The 20299-nt window shown below is 36.9% G+C and overlaps 2 protein-coding genes across 2 annotated transcripts; both read right to left on the bottom strand.

The window, feature by feature from the left end:
• Positions 1 to 9021: 9021 nt before the first annotated feature.
• LOC125248185 (galactose-specific lectin nattectin-like) lies at positions 9022 to 14966 on the bottom strand. Its single transcript, XM_048159887.1, has 7 exons — positions 14884 to 14966; positions 14719 to 14800; positions 14313 to 14348; positions 13426 to 13505; positions 10842 to 10976; positions 9452 to 9560; positions 9022 to 9165 (listed from the first exon to the last, which is right to left on the bottom strand). The coding sequence occupies exons 2-7, from the start codon at positions 14774 to 14776 to the stop codon at positions 9095 to 9097; spliced, it is 489 nt and encodes a 162-aa protein (XP_048015844.1). The 5' UTR covers positions 14777 to 14800; positions 14884 to 14966; the 3' UTR covers positions 9022 to 9094.
• A 2446-nt stretch (positions 14967 to 17412) lies between these two features.
• LOC125247703 (CD209 antigen-like protein C) lies at positions 17413 to 19896 on the bottom strand. The gene is made up of 5 exons (XM_048159151.1): positions 19487 to 19896; positions 19014 to 19340; positions 18184 to 18311; positions 18000 to 18100; positions 17413 to 17908 (listed from the first exon to the last, which is right to left on the bottom strand). The coding sequence occupies exons 1-5, from the start codon at positions 19596 to 19598 to the stop codon at positions 17767 to 17769; spliced, it is 810 nt and encodes a 269-aa protein (XP_048015108.1). The 5' UTR covers positions 19599 to 19896; the 3' UTR covers positions 17413 to 17766.
• Between the last annotated feature and the right edge of the window lie 403 nt (positions 19897 to 20299).

Genomic DNA, 20299 nt, shown 5'->3' with positions numbered 1-20299 from the left:
GATGTTCAGAGAGCAGTCGACCCCAGACTCAGTCTCTCATGTCTCTCTGTGTCTTTCCTCTTTATCCCTCCAGTAATCAGTTCAACTGCTGCTGAATGTCTGTTATAGATCCATGCAGTTGATGTACAGTCAGAAAGATCATTATTACAGGACAGATGGACATTTTCACCAGAACTGATGAACACATTCTCAATTACTCCACTGGTACCTGAAACACAAAACACTTGAGTGATATTTATACTATATATTAATAAATTAAACATTATTGTATGTGTATATACATTGAGCTCTTTCACAGAAGTCTTAAAGATCACGTAGAAATGCATTTACCTGTGAGAAGTGAAGAAAGAATGATCAGTCCCATCAGACACAGATCACACTGATCAGCCATTTTCTGTTTCTCTCAGTCTTTCTTTTCATTATATACTTATAGTGCTTTCTTTAAACATTAAGTCCCTCCTGTGTTTGTGAACTTCCTCTAATCTGTCCTACTAAGTGTTGAAATCCTTCTAGAGTTGATCTTTAGTGACACTAAAATAAAGGAGAAGTGCTGCTTCACATTTCTCTTGTAAATATCCACTCGAAATCAAGTGGAGTCAAGTAGCAGTACACATATTGTGATTTAGCATTTTTTAACAAAGTAATCTGATCAACAGCAAAAAAAGAAAAAGAAAAAAATCTGAAAGAGTAGGTACTATATAGCCTGATATTCAGTGTTGCCAATTTGGGGATTTTGTTGTCAAATTGAGCTAATTTCTCATTGTTGCTGCAACTTTTTTAATGTTTTGAAACATTTCATTTTAAATAAAATTAGCTATTTTCTGGAGATTTTTAATTATTTGGCAATTAAACTCTGGCACTGGTTGGCCACACCCTGCCGGTAAACACGTCTGCGCTCAATCCTTCAATAAGCCTGCACTAAAACACAGACACAGCAGTATGCATGAAGAGACTCTCTAAGAGCTGATCTGAATGAATGAACTTGAATAAAATTTGTTCAAGTTCACATACTTACTATATATATATATATATATATATATATATATATATATATATATATATATATATATATATATATATATATATATATATATCAGTGGCGTGCAGTGGTGTTCTGAAATGAGGAGGCACTTTTTTTTTTTTTTTTGATGAATCAATGTAAATTCATGCCTGTTCAAACTTTCACATAGCATATTTTGGTTATAAAAACATTAAAAATTCATATCCACATTTTGATTTTAAAAGGTTTGTTATAAAAACGTATCCCAAAATGCAATGAGTCCATGACACTTTTTTTTTTTCAAAATGCAATTAATCCATCAATATAAAATTTAAATTTAAATTATGTAGAGTCAGGAAGAAACTGTTTTATTCCACATAAAGTGTTTTCTCTCTTCGCTCATGTGTGTCCGTATGAAGACTTCGGTCAAAACATCAACATAAAATCACTGAGTGCACCTTTAACATCAAGTGACACCGCAGGTCAATGAATAAAATCTAACATTAAATATGATACTTTTACATCTCTGTTTCAATTGAATAAACACACCAACACGCACAACTTGTGGCTCCCACTCTGTTCATTCTCTTGTTTACTGAAGATTCTCACATCAACTTCTTTAACAGCGCCCTCTAGTGAACAATACTGGAAACAACCCCAGAAATCCTGATACACAATATCCCCCCTTTTCTTGGATGCAAAATTACATTAACTAATTAATCAACTAAACATGTCCAAAACTAACTTATATAATAACTCAAAGAACATCTCATAAACTTCTTCAACTACTTATAATTAATAATATTTCCTTTTCCTCAGTAAACAATATTTTATGAAAACATGCAAACATGTAGGCCAGTTATTTAGTTGATATTTTCCCCCTTTTCTGTGGTTAAATTGAACAGCCTACAGCAGGTATTCCTTCCAGTTCATGACATAATCAGACAATTTCACAGGCAATCATCTAGTCTATTTGGGTCTGTCCTTTTTAAGTCTGTCTGAATCCATTTTGGGGGACAGATCATGAGATTTGGGGTCGGGACAACAGCTCTTTTCATTCTGGTCTGTCTGTTTGCATTCAGTTTTTGCATCAACTTTTTTGCGGGTGTTGAATTGTTTGACGTGAGTGGTATTTCGCATGTATCTTGCCCCAGTGGGTGATTCCATAGTCACTTGGTTTCCAGTATTGCTCACGACTTGGTGCAGGATTGGGTTAAATGGAGTCGTGAATTTATCCAGGTTTTCCTGTTGCACAAGCACTGTGTCACCTACATTCACAAATAAGTATTTTTCCAGTCAAGTCTCTCAGCCTGTGCAATTCGGATTCTTTTCATTAGCGTTGAGTGCTGGTGCTCCACCTCCCCATTAGCTTGAGCCCATTTGTGGGTTGCCAGGTCATTTCTACTGCTTACGGACTAGGTGCTGTCTTCCTACAAATATGCGCTGATGGTCAAGAACGTACTGTCGCTAAACACTCACCCCAGCTGAACAGAAATACTCCACTGTTGAAAAGGAGGCTCTGGCTTGCGTTTGGGCAGTGGTGAAGGACATACTTGTGGGGTCCATGAGGGCCATCAGAGGATTGTGAGAACAAAGCAACGCCTGCGTGAAATTTGGTGAAATTTGGTATTGGTGTCCCAGAATGGACACACTTGTGGCAGAGAAAATTACTGCCTGTCAGTTATGCCTTTCTCTGGATAAAACTGTGAAAGCCTGTTCCACTCCAGCCAGTTCCTTTACCTTCTGTTCTGCACCTTTGGAAAAACTGGTGATAGACATTGTGGGCACTTTCGAGACTGCTGTCAGGTACTGTCGATATGCTCTGACACTCACTGACTATTATAGTAAATGGCCTGAGGTAGCCTTTACTGCATCTGTGTCATGATCATTACTGGGAGTGCCCTTGTCTGCCACCAGAGGGCACTCCAACCCTGACTGTTTCTCACCCCCTTGTTTGTCACCTGTCAGAACTTCATTACCCATAACACACTTCCTGGACTCATTATCACTTCATTGCAACCAGCTGTCTTGTATTATGTTATCAGTGTCTGTCTATTTATACCCTGTTGGTTTCTGTTTTAGTCATGGAGTTTTCAGTTCATATTTCCTGGTTTTGTGTGTGTTTCTTGTTCCCTGTGTTTGACTGTTTTTGTATGGACTGCTTTATTGGATTTTGACCTTTGCCTGTCTTGGACTACGACTTTGGATTACCCATTAAAACAACACCTGCATTTGGATCTGTCTCTCGTCTCTGTGTTATCAAACGTGACAATCTGTTGCAACAAAACAGGTGACTGCATAAACTGCTCTACCTAAAGACAATCCTGTTATTTCTCAACATATGACATGGATAAGGGAAGTTCCAGCATTATGGACGTGACATTTGCAGTCAAAACTTGAAATATAAATTCTCAGAGAATGCATTTAATACCAACATATTGAACTGTCTGTTTATATATTCATAGTCCCTTATAAAGAATACATTTTTAGAGACCATGATTTCCCTTCTAACACAAATGCTTGCTAAAATACATTAACAAATATTAATGTTTATCTTAAAGCAATTTAAAATCACAGGTTTTTCCCCACAGTCGGTGCGAGTCGCACACACAATAGGCCAGTTTTATGTTTTGTGTCTAAATGCTCACACGGTTTTTGGTGCAGTTTAAGCAAAGCGGTTTAAGACCGCAGTAAAGATAGTTTGTGGTTTGATATTCAGATTTCTTTTGGCTATAAATACGCAGTGCGCTGTCATATACATGCAAATAATACCGAATATCGTTCTCCATGATTTCACTAATATCGCTATTTTGATCTGTGAAAACTTTCACAGATCAGTACGGGTCAGCTGACCCTTCCCTGAGTCAGAAACATCACTATCCTGGGGTCTCATTTATAAAACTGTGCGTAGGATCCCTACTAAAAGTGTACGTACGCGCAAAAGCTAGATTCTGCGTATGCACAAAAAAAATTAGATTTATAAACCATGCGTATGCCAGAACCTGTGCACAAATCCCTTTATAAATCCCAGTCAGCGGAAGATTGTGCGTACGTGCATCTCCACCCTGTCTCCTCCCCCGAAATCACCATATATGGAGCTTAGGATGCCTAGTTTTACTATGCATAACCTCATCTGCATATCATTCCCATGCACGTTCCCATCCACGTGACACCATAGTTAACACCATCAAAGGTACAAGACATTGGAAAATATTAGATACAGATTATAAATGACATTTGTGCCATACACTACATTGATAAAAATCATCCAATATCCTCTTTATGTTTTAGAATAAATATATCAAAATATCCATAAAAACAAAATTGTATAAAATACTTAAGATAAAGGTTTTAGAATAGAGCTGATTCATTCATTTCCACTGGCCAAATAGTATTTTAGTAGTTTTAAACAATTCAAATCAAATTTATGCAGTTTTGCTGATAAGGTGAACATAACTTTTAGGAAGTTTATAGGCTATTTTTAGTGGAAACAGATGGGCAAACTTATTTACTGCAGTGTAATCGTCTGTCTCGGCGCGTCACTGACAAAGTATTTTAAAAAGAAAACATGCAAATCTTACATATTATATACTTCAAATGGTAATTGTTTGAAGATCCTTATTCACACAACATCAACACCTCATTATTGGACCTATTCAATCTGGACAAGGGACCTTTCTACCACCGAATCCAGCAGTGTCTTCCATTATATCGAAGTTAAGAGTTGCATTGATCATCGTTCTCGCTAAAATATTTTGTCATACCATCTGCAGTTTAGTTTAAAGAGGAATTATTGTGTTCCCAGCGCTCCTCGCTGCCATTAAAACAGCGTGTCACAGGAAAAGTGATCGGAAGTAGCACATCTACTAACTCAATTCATATCACTTTTGTTTAACTTCTGCGTAATGTAATTTCAGTGTTTGAAGTGTAATATTAATGTAAATGTTTATCAAATGAAAACGTGTTTCCACGCGAGTTTAAATCATTCTATTTATTTATTTATTTAAACTGTTATTGTGAACATGAACTGTATTTATGATTATGAATCATAATTAGGATTTAAAGTGGTTTTCCTTCATCTGCCGTCAGTCCCTCAGCTCACCATCGGTGTCGCCAAACTGCTCTGTCTCCAAAATGTTCGTACGCACAGCTCAAAGTTTGCTTAAAGGTGCGCACATTCTCCTGTCAAGTTTGTTTTTATAGATCACAACCTTTGCGTGGGAACTGGCGTACGCACGTTTCCAGCCCCGTTTTGTGCGTACGCCAGTTCCCACTGGGGCCTCATGTACAAAGACTTGCGTTGAATTCATTCTAAAACATTGTGTACGGACAAAGCTGAAAATGTGCGTATGCACAAAAAAACCCAGATGTATGAATCTCTGCGTACGAAGGATCCCACACATATTCTCTTTGTACATCCCAATTAACGTAAAATTGAGCGCACATGCACGAGCACAACACCCCACCCAGTCTCCTCCCTTAATTAAATCTATTTAAATATGTTAATGAGTCCACTTGGGCAAAAGAAAGCAGTAAGAAAATGGCTAAAGCAAGCGGCAAGAAACGAAACTTTACAGAAAGTGAATTGGAGGTGCTACTATCAGAGGTAGAAACGAGAAAAAATATTTTATTTGGAACTTTGTCCTCCAGAATTAATAACAAAAGTATGAGTGGGAGAGTTTGGCTGATGCCGTCAATGCGGTGGGATCTGAAAGTCGCACTGTAAATGATCTTAAAAAGAAATGGTCTGATATAAAGGTGGACGTTAAACGGAGAACTGCTGCGCACCGACAAAGTGTGGGCAGAACAGGCGGTGGTAAAGGGGTCGATGAACTTACACCCTTTGAGCAGAGAGTTGCCTCTATTATAGGTGACACTTTACTCTCTGGAGTAGTATCTGCTGCTGTGGGAGACTCGGATTTACTGCAGGACTGCCACGAAGGTAACCAATTTCTCATTTGTTTTTACTTTTGGTACACATAGCTTACCTATTTAATTTTCAAATGCATGCAATGTAGCAGACCAAAAGTACACCAGAGATTTTACGTATCCATTGCATTTATGGCAAATGCGTGTACCCATTAATAAGGAACAGACTCAAATCACAGTTAACATGTGCCTGTGTTTATTTAGACTCATATGGTGCAACAGCCGGAACATCCACTGGCACGCACTCGGAATCCGCCCCTCCTGAGCAGCCAGCGCCCACTGTGGCCAGCGTCTCCAGTGTTTCTGGAGTTTCCAGTGCTCCCCCCAGTGCTGAGGCCCGTCCGTCTGGCCGCGTGTCTTGACGCATGCAGTTCTGGAGTCACAACAGCAAATCGTTATGGCCATTGGAGAAATTAACAGTCACCTGAAAAATATCACTGACGCACTCACAGACATAAGCCACTCATTAAAGGAATTGGTCAAAAAATGAACTTCGTCTCCAGTTACCATTTATATAGTCGCAATCACATGTTGACGGGCCTGAATGGCTTGTTGGTTGGGCTGCACATACATTGGTCCTGGGTCAGGGTCATCTGGCGGTGCTGCCACCTCACCAAGTGGTATGCCATGCCTGTGCGCAACATTGTGCAGCACACCACAGGCCAGCACAATGCGGCATACCTTGTCAGGGCGGTATAACAGCATCCCCCCAGTCCTGTCAAGGCAGCGCCACCGACATTTCAGCTGCCCAATCGCCCGCTCTACAACTGACCGAGTGCGAGAATGGGCATCATTGTATCTGCGCTCTCGGTCAGTTTGTGGGTTGGTGAGGGGGGTTAACAGCCACGTCTTTAGTGGATAACTGCGGTCTCCTGAAGGGTTGTTGAATAATTAAATGCAAATAAATAAAAATAAAAAAGTACTATTAGATAGAACCATAACTTTAAATGCATCACTAAGAAGCCACCCATCGCGCACCCTGCCAGCTTGGAACCTCATCCCAACCATGCTGTTTGTAAGGATGTATAAATCATGGGTTGACCCAGGCCACCTTGCCACAATATTTGTTAGGCGCATTTGTGCATCACATATTATTTGCACATTTATTGAATGGAAATGTTTCCGATTCACATATGCAAATTCATCTTCAGATGGCGCCTTTATAGCAATGTGTGTGCAGTCGATCACTCCGATTACATTAGGGAAACCGGCTATCGCTGCAAATTGCGTTTTAATGTTTGGCTGGTCAACTGCATCATATGGGAACCTTATATACCTGGTAGACATGCGGATGATCCCGTCCCATACAGCTGGCATTGCGCGGCTCAAAGACGACTGGCTTATTCCTGAGCGGTCTGCCAGTTCCCTTTGGAAAGAACCAGTTGCAAGGAAACCAAGTGTTGTCAGCACCTGTAAGGGAACAGGTATTGCGTGGCTCCTCGCTGTCTCTCTCTCTAGATTCGGACCCAACTCAGCACAGATTTCCAAGAGGATAGCCCTTGGAAATCTGAAACGGCTGATAAGCCAGTCATCATCCTGGGCCAGAAAATCATTGTGGTCCCTAAAAACTCGTTCTCTTCGGATTCTGCCATTAGCAATATCCTCTAATAAGGCCAAAGCTGCCATTGCCATAGACTAAGGGTTGTATCAATTTGCACATGCTTTTATATGTTCTTACTTAATTGCATAATTGATAGAATATTCCCATAAGGCTTGTGTGACAATATATGTCAATTATTTTATAAATTGCAAATTAATAGCAATGCTTCCCACAGGTGGTGGGTGCGATAGACTTGTAGAACAATTCGTTGTGTAATGTTTGCAACTTCCCTTCATTGCCTGTGAGAGTCGCCAACGGACAAAAACAATGAGAAATGTACGTACGCCAGACATGAAATTGGCGTGGAGAAACGCACATTCTCGCGTTAATTTCAGTGTTAGTACATCCGACCGTGAGCGTGAAAGCTGGCGTACGCAAAGTTTTTTGTGCGTACGCAGAGTTGCTACATGAGGCCCCTGATCTGTAAGTTTTCACAGATCAGAATAGTGATGTTACTGACGCAGGGAAGGGTCAGCTGACCAAAACTCAACTGTGAAAGTTTTCACAGATCAGAATAGTGATGTACATGATCTGACACCAGTTTCATTCCTCTAAGTGTCCAGCATTTGGAGCTATAGCCATTATAAAATTAAGAGTCGCTACGAAAAAAAAAAAAAAAAACTGATTTCGGCCCAAAGGACAGCATCACCTTAATTCACAAATCATGGAGAACGATATTCGGTATTATTTGCATGTATATGACAGCGCGCTGCCTATTTAGAGCCAAAATAAATCTGAATATCAAACCGCAAACTATCTTAGGTTAGGGGCGAGTGCCAGCCCATGTCCTTTTGGTTTTGGCTAGGCAGTGTAGGTTAGTTATGGCATCTCGGATGCTGTAGACTTTTCTTTTTCACATTTTCCTATCAGTAGTTAGTCTTAAGGGATATTTACTGTAAGTTAGACTAGTTTGGTTTTCTTACTTTCTTTTCTTTGGCGCCGCCCGCGTCCCTTCGATTGTTTCTATTAATCATACCTTTATATATTTACTTTGTATTCACATTTAATAAATTATTTTATTGCACTATATTCATTCGGCTTCATGGTTCTCTGTCCCACACATTACTTTCTAATGTCAATTTTAAATGTTATACCCCTGTACCCCTGTACCCCTGCACCACTCCGGGGGTCGTATCACATGAGTTTAAATGTAGGCAAAATTGTATACATGTTAAAACAGTTTAAAATATGCTGTATTGCTGTACTCAGCAACAATAAAAGTCTTGTATGTGGTTGTGTGAGTATTTAAGAAAGTTTAAGAGGAAATTAAAAGTTAATATTACTCATAAAAAACTGTTAATATTACTTGTATATATTTTGTTTTAAAATGTTTTTCCCCAATTAATTTTACTCAGTTTTATTTGTTAATGTACCAAATGCAGTTACTCAGATACTTAATTTTCTTACTTATATTTACTCAGTTCATAAGGTGTATGTAATTGATTTCACTGCTTTAAAATAGACTTTATAGTAAAAAACTTTTTTTTACACCTTTATTAGCCTCCATTACACATTTAATGGAATGTAAATGAATCAAAGTAGCTTGTTTCTTCTACATTGATTGTTCACATGCTGGTTCGGTACGCACACACAAAGGGCATCTCTGCATGACATTTGTTATCATTCCAGTTGCCATCTGTTGCAAGACAGAAGAAAATATTTGTTTTTATCATTTGTGCATTATGAAAAATACTAATGTTCATTTAAAGTTTATTTAGTATTGTAGACACAGACATAGTAGTATTTGATGTCTAGAAAACAGTCAGCAACAATGTTTTGTGAGGAATATTCCTGAATTCAACAAACTGGAAAAAAGTTATTTTCTAGCTTCTGAAAATATGACATGATGTATGGTCTAACACAATTCAGATTGATGGATCATTTATAATATTATTTCATGAGGATTAACAGAAATTACTTACGGACATCGTTTATCTGAATGCAGTGCTCATATCCATGGTTATTGGGATTTCCAGGCGACCATATTTGATAGTTCATTTTGGTTCCATCACTCCAGAACCAAACTCCCTCCTGTGAACAGAAGAGAAAAAACAGCATTGTGTTTATGTCCACAGCTTTACATAGTGGTGGATCCGAAATGGTCAATATTCATATTCATGCACTTTTATTAATATTCATTTTTTAATCATTTATGGCTTATGATTTATCAGTTTTACTTTTGCTTTCATTTATTTATGTACTCATACTTTATAGATTAATTCTTATCATATTTTCAAGTATTTACTTGTTATTGTACCCTTATGGTTATTCTTATTTTATATTTAAGAGTATGTATGTATGTTCAGTTGTTCTTCAAGTGTTCCAATGTGACAGGTCACGCTGACACGTTTGTGGTTAGACATTGGACGCCTGCAGAATTAACCATTTGAATTTGAAATCTGATCAAAATATGTCTGTTATTTTTCCTGATGACATTTAAAAGGGTAAGATTTGCAAAATTCCCAAAGGGGGTCAAAACAACTCATATCTATTTTTGACACTGGGTAAAACCATTTAACCTTTTCTTTTAACAAAAACATCCGTTTGTGTGGATGTAAATTTCCCTATATGCTCATGGTATAAAGCTGACCGGCTCATTGATAATTCAGCTTTTTCCTCCTTTGCTCTCCTTGGCTTCTAGGCCCTATTTCTTGTCTCTTATCTGCAAATGTCTTAATTATTGCTCTTTTTGATCTTCATCTATTAGATACAATACTCTGGATTTTACAATACTCTAAATTTTATTAACTATTGACTGCTTCGTTATGGTTGTTATTTTACCTTTTGGTTTTATTAAGTATTTTCATTATCGATTAAAGTTTGCGTGTGAGGCTAAATTTAATTGTAATGAATAAATAATTTTTCATCAACTTTATCATCTGCCTGGATCTCATTTTCCCAAGTTTTTGCATCACATAGCTTAATCTTATTTTTATTTTTCTAAAAGATGATTCCTCATCAACCCTCACCCCACTTTATACATGTCAGAAATCTAAACAGAAATGATGAACAAATTATTTCACAGAAAGGGGTATCAGTAAAGAATAAGTGAAAATATGTAAGAAAAAGCTAAACTGCTCAAATTCTATCTCACATCGAGTTTCACGATACAAACACTGGAGTATGACATCATCATGGTGAGCGGTGCCTCTCATGGCTGCCAATGCACTAAACTAACTGTTCTGAGGACCAAAAATACATGATAAAAACACATCTATGCTCATGCATTTTGAAAAATGTTAAATTTTAATGTGAATGTTACTGTAAATGCCCAGTAGCACAGAAAGCATGATCAAAAAAATAACTGTATACCTCCACAGCATCATAGCCTCCGATCCAGGTACTTGTTGTGCTCTGAGTTTCGTGTCTAACCAGGTTCTGTACAAACATGTACTCCTCATGACTGTGTACAGAAGCAAGGTTCCCACCATAGTCCAAACAGGTTTTCTGTAGAGGCGGAGACATGAGCAAACACCACTATTTTATTATTATTATTTTTTTATTAATATTCCAAAATATCTGACATGCCTTCAATTACCACCGAAATAATTTTTACTCATTGTGCTGTTTATTATTTTTGTTTGTTTGTTTGTTTGTTTGTTTGTTATTTTATCTGTGAAGTTTAAAATCTATGGAGCCCATAAAAAGACATGGGGCCCTATTTTAACGATCTAAACGCAAAGTGTAAAGCGCACGGCGCAGGTGCACTCAGGGCGTGTCCAAATCCACTTTTGCTATTTTAACGACGGAAAAACGGTCCGTGCGCCGGGGCGCATTTTTGAAATGGGTTGTCCCTATTCTCTTAATGAGTAATGGGCGTAACGTTCAATAAACCAATCAGAGTGTCATCTCCCATTCCCTTTAAGAGCGAGATGCGCTTGTGCCATGGCGGATTGATATTTACATGCCGGAATTTGTTGGCGAAAAAGCTGAAATTACCTGTTAAGTGGCCAGTCAGTCTTTCAGTCGTCTGCGTTGGATGCAGGCTTTCAAATAGCGCCGCGCGATGAGTCAGTTAATATATATGTGTGTGTATTGGCACGATTGTTCAATTAATTAGCCAATTTCGTTCATCATTATAAGCAGTAATAGGCTGAATTGAAAATAGGTAGCCTAATTCTAATGCACGCAATGACTATTCATCATTACATTTTTATATTTATGTAGCCTACACAATAATATTCTTTTACACTGTAATCGTTTTGTTTTTAATATTTGGCATGTTTGTGTGATGCGCATTGTGTGTAATAAGCAAAGTCAACGCGCACTGTGGACGTGCCCAGAGGTGCAGTTTCTACCAACGCGCTCTAACAAAAAAAATATTGCGCCATTGACTTTAGACTTTAGACCAGGTTTGAGTTGGTCTATGGCGCAGTCTATTTTCAGCTCCTTAAAATAGCAATACGCCGGCAATGCGCCTGAACACACCTCTTTTTTAGACCAGCACGCCCATGGGCGCACTAACTGGCGCAAATGCATTTACTAATTTAAGGACGTGGCGCTGAACGGGAAAACGCGAACGGCGCCGGACGCAAACTAGCAAACACACTTGCGCTGCGCCTTGCGTCGCATTGCGCCGGGTGTATTATAGGGCCCATGGTGGTGGAAAAAAAAAATTGTAATGGGAGGAAAAAATATTTTCCAAAACCTTTATATTTGCGTTCTCTCGCACAACCTATTGTAAGTTCTGTTATAAGTGGCTCAGACAGCAGTTAATTGAGTTTTATTTTGAACTTTGGACTTAATTTTAAGTGCATCAAAATAAACTACTATATTTTTGTATTTTAAAAATACTAAAAATACTTTTCCAAGGGAGCATTAAATTTCTTGGCATACCTTTCATCAATTGGCCTCTGTGATCTATCCCTTCACCAGTACACTGACTCAGCTGATTAAGTAAACAATTTATTAACAATATTCTCATTCATAATTAGTGTATATTAAATGTAATCATACTACTCTACAAATATATGCTTATTCTGTGCAACATATACATTTTTTTGTGTGAACTCAAATTGTCCTTCAAACTTGTACAGGCGCTTTAACTGAAAAAAATAGACTCGACACCAAAACTGCTGCCGAGCTGCTGCAGCGTACGGTGTAAACTCAGGAAAAATGCGCCTTTGAAACTAATGTTACGCTTCAAATAAAGATTGTGTCTATTATTACAGCAGTAGGTGGGGACCAGAGACTAATCTATTTGATTCATCAATTTCAACAATTCATTTATTGAACATAAATTAATTTAAATGATTTTTTTTTAATAAACATTATAAATGCATATATAGGACTAAGATATTTATAAAAAGACTAACTTAAACATTAAATAGAACATTTAGTCAGAACCTTAAGTGAATTACATTCTATTTTGTTTAGTTGTCTAATGTTTTGTTTTCAGAATGGTGGGATAATAGTAATCTCTATTTAAAAAAGCATTTCTTTATGTGTGAGTCCAAATTCAAAATATGAACCACACAGAGCTTTCTGAACCACTGCCAGCGGCAAATTAAGCAGGAAGTGTTTGTCAGATGGCACAACAGGTTTAGCGAGAGAATGCAAATATCTTTGAGAGAACCCAGACTGTATATAGATTAGATATAACTTCACATAGATTAAGTTCTTAAGCGATCCTCACATGATAACATGAAATGTGTTGTGTCTGTATTTTCACACCTTTATGATGTTTCAGTATTATCACAGTGATGTATGTTCGCCTCCTAGAGCTCCAATGTAATTCTTTACTGTTAACATATAGTTTTTTTTTGTTTTTAAACTGAGGAACAAGTTGAAATGACTTTCCTCTGATAACTGACAGGTGTCACAGATGTTTACAGAGTTAATCCAAGAATATTCTTATATGATTTTTATGTCATATCAGAAGCTGAATGTATCTTACCTCAGCTCTAGCCCACGTGTAACGGTTACTGAAAAACTTGAAGCATCTGCATTCATAGGAAACCCATCCTTCCTTACACTCTGTTAAATGAAAGTTTTATTTATTTATTTATTTGACCATTAATGACCTTTCATGTAATTAAATTAATAATTTTCATTTAAAGGTACCCTATGTGACTTTTGGCCATTTAGCAGTTAAAAAACAAAAAGGCATGCTACATTGTTTCAGTTGTGCTCTGTTAGAGAGCTGCATATGGCAGTCACCACTTCCTCACCACTAGAGTAATAAAAACTCCATCATCACCACGTCACTTTTACAACATTTCAAATCCTTCAGTTCTAAAGCCAAGCTAATGTTGGTTCTTGTTTTATTACGAGCTCTGTCTCGTTCTCTTTTTGCCAGCAGACTTTCCTCTGTTCGGTGTTTGTTTAAAATGTGTGATTGCACAGAGATTTAGCGGCTCCATGTCAACCTTTCTCGCTCTGCCACTCCCACACACACACACGGATATGACACACACGGGCAAGTGATGAATGTATGCAATTTAAAATACGCAAGTTCAAAATATATAAGACAAAAACACGTTTTGGAAGGACTGATGTATTGACTCATTTAAATTTTGTTCATTTTGAACATAAAAAGCTACATAGTGTACCTTTAAATGACTCTAACAGCCTGTTTAAATAAACAAAGGTCTTACATTTTCAAAGAAATGTCTTGATGCGAAAAGAAAGACATTTAAGATTTTGCACTCTTTATAGACACATAAGTTAGATTTTTGCTTCTAAGATGCTCTTTAGAAGATTTTTAAAGCATGCTGGAGAACATGATCATCAGCTGTACAATACATAAACACTGACAAGAGTAGAAGACAAGAGAGGCCTTACCGCTACAGCGTTTATTTCCAACAGGATGCGTTTCCACTTAAAAAATAAAGAAATACTATATTTTTAAAACAGAACTTATAGCAGCAGCAGTAGAAGTGCTACTACAACTTCTACTACTACTACTAATAAATATATACTACAGATCACACAGGCAAATAAGTTGTTGCATTTTATTGTCAAAAATAATAATATAAGTACATTCATAAGAATCCATAACTTAGGCTTATATAATGATATAATTGTTTTATTGTCTTAATATTATAATAATTCAGAGACAAACTCAGGTGCCAATATTGTATTAGAACATTCTATTCCTGCTTCTGATCACTCATTACATAGTCCCAGATGTGCTTCAATTCATGGTAAAATAACAGTTACGATGTGAAATGTGGAATAATAGTTTTACCTGAAGCATTCAAAGCGACCAGAAGACAGAGAGACAGATAGACCGTCCAGACCGCCATAGTTTCTCAGAGAACACTGGAACTCTGCATAGATTTAAAACACAATTATAAATAAATAATTATTAAAAAGATTGCATGGCTCAATTATGTATTTTTGTGACACGGACCAGTTCAGTAGATCAGTGTCAATGTTGCTTTGTGGAGCCCTGGTTTCTCTTCTTATACAGTGAAGGAGAGTTTGATTATCAGCACCTGCTCATGTTCTCACTTTCTGTACAAACAATGTTTTTATGTAGTTTGTACAGTAACACTTTAAAATAAGGTTCATTAGTTAAACATTACTTAATGTTTTATCTAACATGAACTAACCATGAGCAATACATTTGTTTCTGTATTTACTAATCTTTGTTAACATTAGTTAATGTAAATACAGTTGTTCATTGTTTGTTCATGTTAGTTCACAGTGCATTAACTAATGTTAACAAGATTTTAATAATGTATTAGTAAATGTTGAAATCAACATGAACATTTTGTAAATTTCCCACCATAAATATATATATAAAAAAAAATCATTTTTATGAGTGGATATGCATTGCTAAGGACTTCATTTAGACAACTTTAAAGGTGATTTTCTCAATATTTTGATTTTTACACTCTCAGATTTTCAAATAGTTGTATCTCAGCCAAATATTATGCTATCCTAACAAACCATACATCAATGAATGAGTATTTATTCAGGTGATGTATATGACTGGTTGTGTGGTCCAGGGTCACACATGAATTCTGAGATTCATGTTCAGTTTTCAATGTTATTTTCAATCATTATTATGTGGCTAATATAATTTGCAATGAAAATGTTGAATTAAATGAGAAAGAATTAAAAAACATTCAAATCAACACAACTGTTCATTTTAAAGCTGAAACTGTGTCATTTCTGTGACACTATAAACCTGTTGTGTAAGCATTTTCACAAATGTGATAGCATTGTGTAAACATCATGTGAGAAAGAGAACATGAGCAGCTGCTGGAATCAACATTACCTTCAATATATCAGTCACCTTAAATGAATGCAGGATTGTTGCTGACAGTAGTTTGCCAATTTCCATTAAAACAGTAATGTGATCAATGTACTGTAGATACAGTAAAACAATGCATTCTGTAATATTTATTTAGAAAGTCACCATAGAAATATACCGTGAATTAACAGAACTCAAAGTCGACACTCAAGGTGATGATACACGGGGCAACTTTTTAAACAATGTTGCTTGGGCACTTTCCCATTGAGAATAAGCAACACATTTCTATCAGGATTAGATCGGTCGATGTCGTGGACAGTTTTTGCGATCCTCCAATCAGAATGCTAACAGACGATCATGTGACGAGCTTGGAGATTTAAAAAAAAAAATCAAAGAATATGGCGGCCACTCAGCGGCAGTGGAGGAAAAAGGTGTATGAACTTCTATCTTTTTATGCTGGTAAGTTGTCATGTGTCAACCCAAGACAGGGAATTTACCTCTTTTAATGCTTAAAATACCAACAGATTTCCAATTTAATGTGCGTAGACTGAAATTTAGCCATCAAATGTTTTCAGTTTTTGCCGAACTCGCTCTTCTCCCTTTTCCAATCACAAATCAGATCAGAAAGACATTTATATTTAATTAAACAAAGAAAATTTGAAAAGTTTAAGTGGCTATCAAGTGTTTATAATGAAGTATTTATTGGGTTGGCAATAGATTTGCTCCTCTTTGATCCGTCGCCCTCTGTCCAGATTGCCCGTTGATGGCAACATTGCTCAAAAGGTTTCTCTGTGTATCATCACCTTCAGAGGCTGTGTCCAAGTCTGTAAAATTGTGATTGCTTGATGTAACAATATTTGAACAATACAGATGCATATGTTTAAGTAGAATAAAAACTGCAGTCTACAAAGGTAATAAAGGTTGTAGTCACATATGTAAACTATATGTAAAGTGCTTTATGTGCATCACGGACCCCCTTGAAGGCCTTTGTGTGATTTGCACACTGGCAGCACAAGTTGCTAGCTGCTCACACACTTTGCTCATTTTGTATAAATGAAATACATGGAGAAGAACTTTGTCACTTTGTTTTCACTGGGAGCAGTTCTAATAAAATCCTAAAGCATTTTAAGCAGATTCAAACACACAATCTCTCACTCGCTTGTTCCTCTCTGTGGTTCATGACGTCAGATCTGCATCTCTCAGCTGTCAGTCAGAGGAAATGCAGTGTGAACTGAGGTTGTGTGTCAGAGCACTAGATATCAGTTATTTAAACATCAACGTTTATTATTTTATTTTTTTTCTGTTTACTTAAATAAGGAGCAGACTGCTTGAAACTCTTACCAACCTCAATTCAAATGCATTGAGTTCTATTCTTACCTCTTCTGTCTAGGACCCTTTCTAGTGAACAGGTGAAGATTGCAGATAGGAGATGCTGTGTGTAGTCCCTGTGAGGTCAAGGTGGAAGGCATGTTTCTTTCTGTTGCCGGACAAACAGGAACTTGGCCTGTGAGGCGCGTTAAGTCTACCGCGATTAAATAGTGAACGGATTTATTCATCGTTAGAAGCGTATTGAGTCCGGTTTCCAGTATTTTTATTTTATTAATTCATTATTACTTAAAATTGTTGCTACTAGATTTTGTTCAGACTCACTCATAGTTCAACATCTGAACAATCACAAATGAAAAACACAAGATGGTGCTTTGATGATGTCAGTTTTCATTGAATATAACTTTAATTTCATATATTCAGACTTTCATATATTCAGATTTCCATATATATATAATAGAGAGAGAGAGAGGGAATATTTTAGAATTAATAATAAAGAATATATGTGTATTCAAAACAAAGAGTTTAAAGATGGTTTATTACATAATAAACACAAAACAAACAGCTGTCCAATAATAGGCCAATTAATTATGCATGTGTGTTTGTAAAGTACTATTTAGGTATTTATTGAAATATATTTAATTTTCATCAGCAGTTCAAGAAATTATTGCAATGTTAAATTTGGATATAACAAAGTGTGTGATGTTTCTAGGGCAGTATATTGGGTAAAATACTCTTCTCACAGATGCATCTATAAGCATTATCACATAAAGCATAATACCACCGTGTGGAATAACTTAGAGCACAGTACTGTCCTATATATCCATTTGGCTCTGCATATGCCCAGAACCTGAAAATACAGATCAGCGTTACACGCTACTTTCTCTGTGAAACGATACTGTGAGAATCATTAGATAATAATCAGATCGGTGATTTCTCACCCAGAGTTCAGTGCGCTGCCATCAACCCATTTCCATCTGCCATCCACTTTACTCAGACCAATCCAGATTACAGTATTGCCATAAATCCTGTTCACAAACTCCTAAAAATATTAAACAATAGTACATTTAATATCTTAAATTGACAACAGACACATGACCAGCTCACAAACTCTATCACACTCACTTGTTGCGTTGTGTTGTTGATGATGATCAGGTCTGCTCCTCTGTCTCTACAGTATCTTCTGCTCTCATTCCAGCTCTTCAACTCAGAGGAAATGAAGTAAAGACTGGACTGATAGTAAGTCCATCCATCTACAGTATAAACACAACCGGTTCAACTAGCTCTTTATTTCAGTCTTCTCTAAACTACAAGTTACAGTGGCTAAGCAAACTCATTTAGTAAGTGAGATAGTTGATGTGGAATAACAGTGGAATCAACTTCTGATGTGATCGAACCAAGTTTGAATCCACCTTTTCTGCTCCCATTATTCTCCCTATTCTGACTGCACACAGTATCAACTTGAAGAGGATGTGGTTGGTAAATCGACTGTGACATGTGCAGCTCATATTGTGACCACTTCAAAAAGTCTCTTCCTGGACCTTCGAGGATATCTTTACCAGTCAGATAGATACACTTAGTGCAAAGAATTTTTTTTTTTTTTGCTATTTGAAATTACTATGTGCTTAGTGCAATAGCCAACAAGCTGTTGTATGATCACATGTAGCAGTTTTCCAAATTAGATCAGTCAGGTTGTTCATTTGGATTTTTAACTTGACTCGTCTTTGAGGTTAAATTATATTTCTTTTAAATTAGGTCACTTAACCCCAACACAACAGCACCTGTACATGCAGCTAGTAGGTTATATGTCAAGTTTACATTTTACACTTTAAATGTTTTAGATTAGGGTTTGTAGAAGCTTTTCATGTGCTCCATATTATGTGTACCAGAATTACACTTGCTTATGAATACTAACCAGATCACATTCCTTCTATAAAATGACCAGAGAAACTCACCCATTTTACCAAGACTCCTCTGAAGATCTCTTTTCTCCTGTTTTAGCTGGTCTCTCTCTCTAGTCAGATTCTCATTTTTGAATATGAGCTGGTCTTTCTCATCAGTGAGGTTGTCATTCTTGGATATGAGCTGCTGTCTCTCTCCAGTGAACATGAATATGAGCTGGTCTTTCTCATCAGTGAGGTTGTCATTCTTGGATATGAGCCGCTGTCTCTCTCCAGTGAACATGACACACAGCACTATGACTGCGGTCAGCAGAAGAACACACAGGAGCATCAAACACACTGCAGCTGCTCTGGAGCTTCTGATCTTCACACCTTCAGCTCCTGGAGATCAACAAACACCCTGTTATACTCTTCATTCACTTCACAGAGTAACTGAAATAATGAAAACTGAGTAAATGCTTCTATCTTTAAGTCATTATTGATCCCATTTTTGCTGTTATGTTGTGTGATGAAATGTGTATCAGTACCTGTGAGTTCAAATGACTGGATTCTCATTGTGTTACAATCCGTGGTCTCTTTTTCGAATTTACCGCTTGTAACATCATAATTTTCATAGATGTTTTCAGTTGCTATTCCCATCTTCTCTGTATATTTCCCAAGTTTTTCTATATTTCCATTTACACTTTTGGAGAGTTTCGGTGTTGTCACGATGTCAACTCTCCTGCGTTGTGTTCCTCATCTGTTTGTGTGGCCAGTATTTATGCAGAAAGGAACTGTTTTTGAGGAAAGTCTCAAATATTATTTATGCATAAAGGAACTTTACAACTCAGAAAATATTTGTTTCAACAGTGTGCATTGTGTTCATTTAAATGAGGTTCAAATGCATGTATTATCACACAATCACTCAGTATCTGTAGGAAGTCTTCAGGGGCTTGTTCATTTTCAATGTGGCTGGTGTTGGGAAACATTTTGAAATGTTCAGGTTGTTATTGGTACATTAAAAGTCCATACAGCAGATCTGGTTATGTTTGATTGTTTTTTCAGTGAAAAAAAAAAAAGTATGCTATTTTATACTGTGAAAATTATTCAATGATTTTCAAAAGGACGGATCTTTTGGGCCAAATCTGTTACTACTAGTACTATGTCTTTTGGCATCCCTAGCACAGTTAGCTATCCATCAACTTCAAAAGAGTGCAGTTACATATATCATTGCACAGCTAGCTGTGGATTATCCTGTTTATACCATGGTCATTAGCCAGCATTGACCGCGTTTGCAGCGCGGTATTTGAAGGGGGGAAATTACATTTATTTTCATCAGCTACGAATTGTTAGATCTATCA

The sequence above is a fragment of the Megalobrama amblycephala genome, linkage group LG1 (genome assembly GCF_018812025.1).
Source record: "Megalobrama amblycephala isolate DHTTF-2021 linkage group LG1, ASM1881202v1, whole genome shotgun sequence".
Lineage (NCBI taxonomy): Eukaryota > Metazoa > Chordata > Actinopteri > Cypriniformes > Xenocyprididae > Megalobrama > Megalobrama amblycephala.
Note: the sequence above shows the minus strand (reverse complement) of the source record. Positions and strands in the feature narration are given on the sequence as shown.

What these genes read in the sequence shown, in the direction of transcription:
- LOC125248185 (XM_048159887.1), bottom strand. Translation starts at nt 14,776, where the DNA reads ATGGCGGTCTGGACGGTCTATCTGTCTCTCTGTCTTCTGGTCGCTTTG. An exon ending in ACACGTGGGCTAGAGCTGAG is followed by an intron (nt 10,977 to 13,425) that starts GTAAGATACATT and finishes CCGCCTCTACAG; the next exon opens with AAAACCTGTTTGGACTATGG. An exon ending in CATTCAGATAAACGATGTCC is followed by an intron (nt 9,166 to 9,451) that starts GTAAGTAATTTC and finishes GTCTTGCAACAG; the next exon opens with ATGGCAACTGGAATGATAAC.
- LOC125247703 (XM_048159151.1), bottom strand. Translation starts at nt 19,598, where the DNA reads ATGGGAATAGCAACTGAAAACATCTATGAAAATTATGATGTTACAAGC. An exon ending in CCAGTCATTTGAACTCACAG is followed by an intron (nt 19,341 to 19,486) that starts GTACTGATACAC and finishes GTTGATCTCCAG; the next exon opens with GAGCTGAAGGTGTGAAGATC. An exon ending in TCAACAACACAACGCAACAA is followed by an intron (nt 18,101 to 18,183) that starts GTGAGTGTGATA and finishes TAATATTTTTAG; the next exon opens with GAGTTTGTGAACAGGATTTA.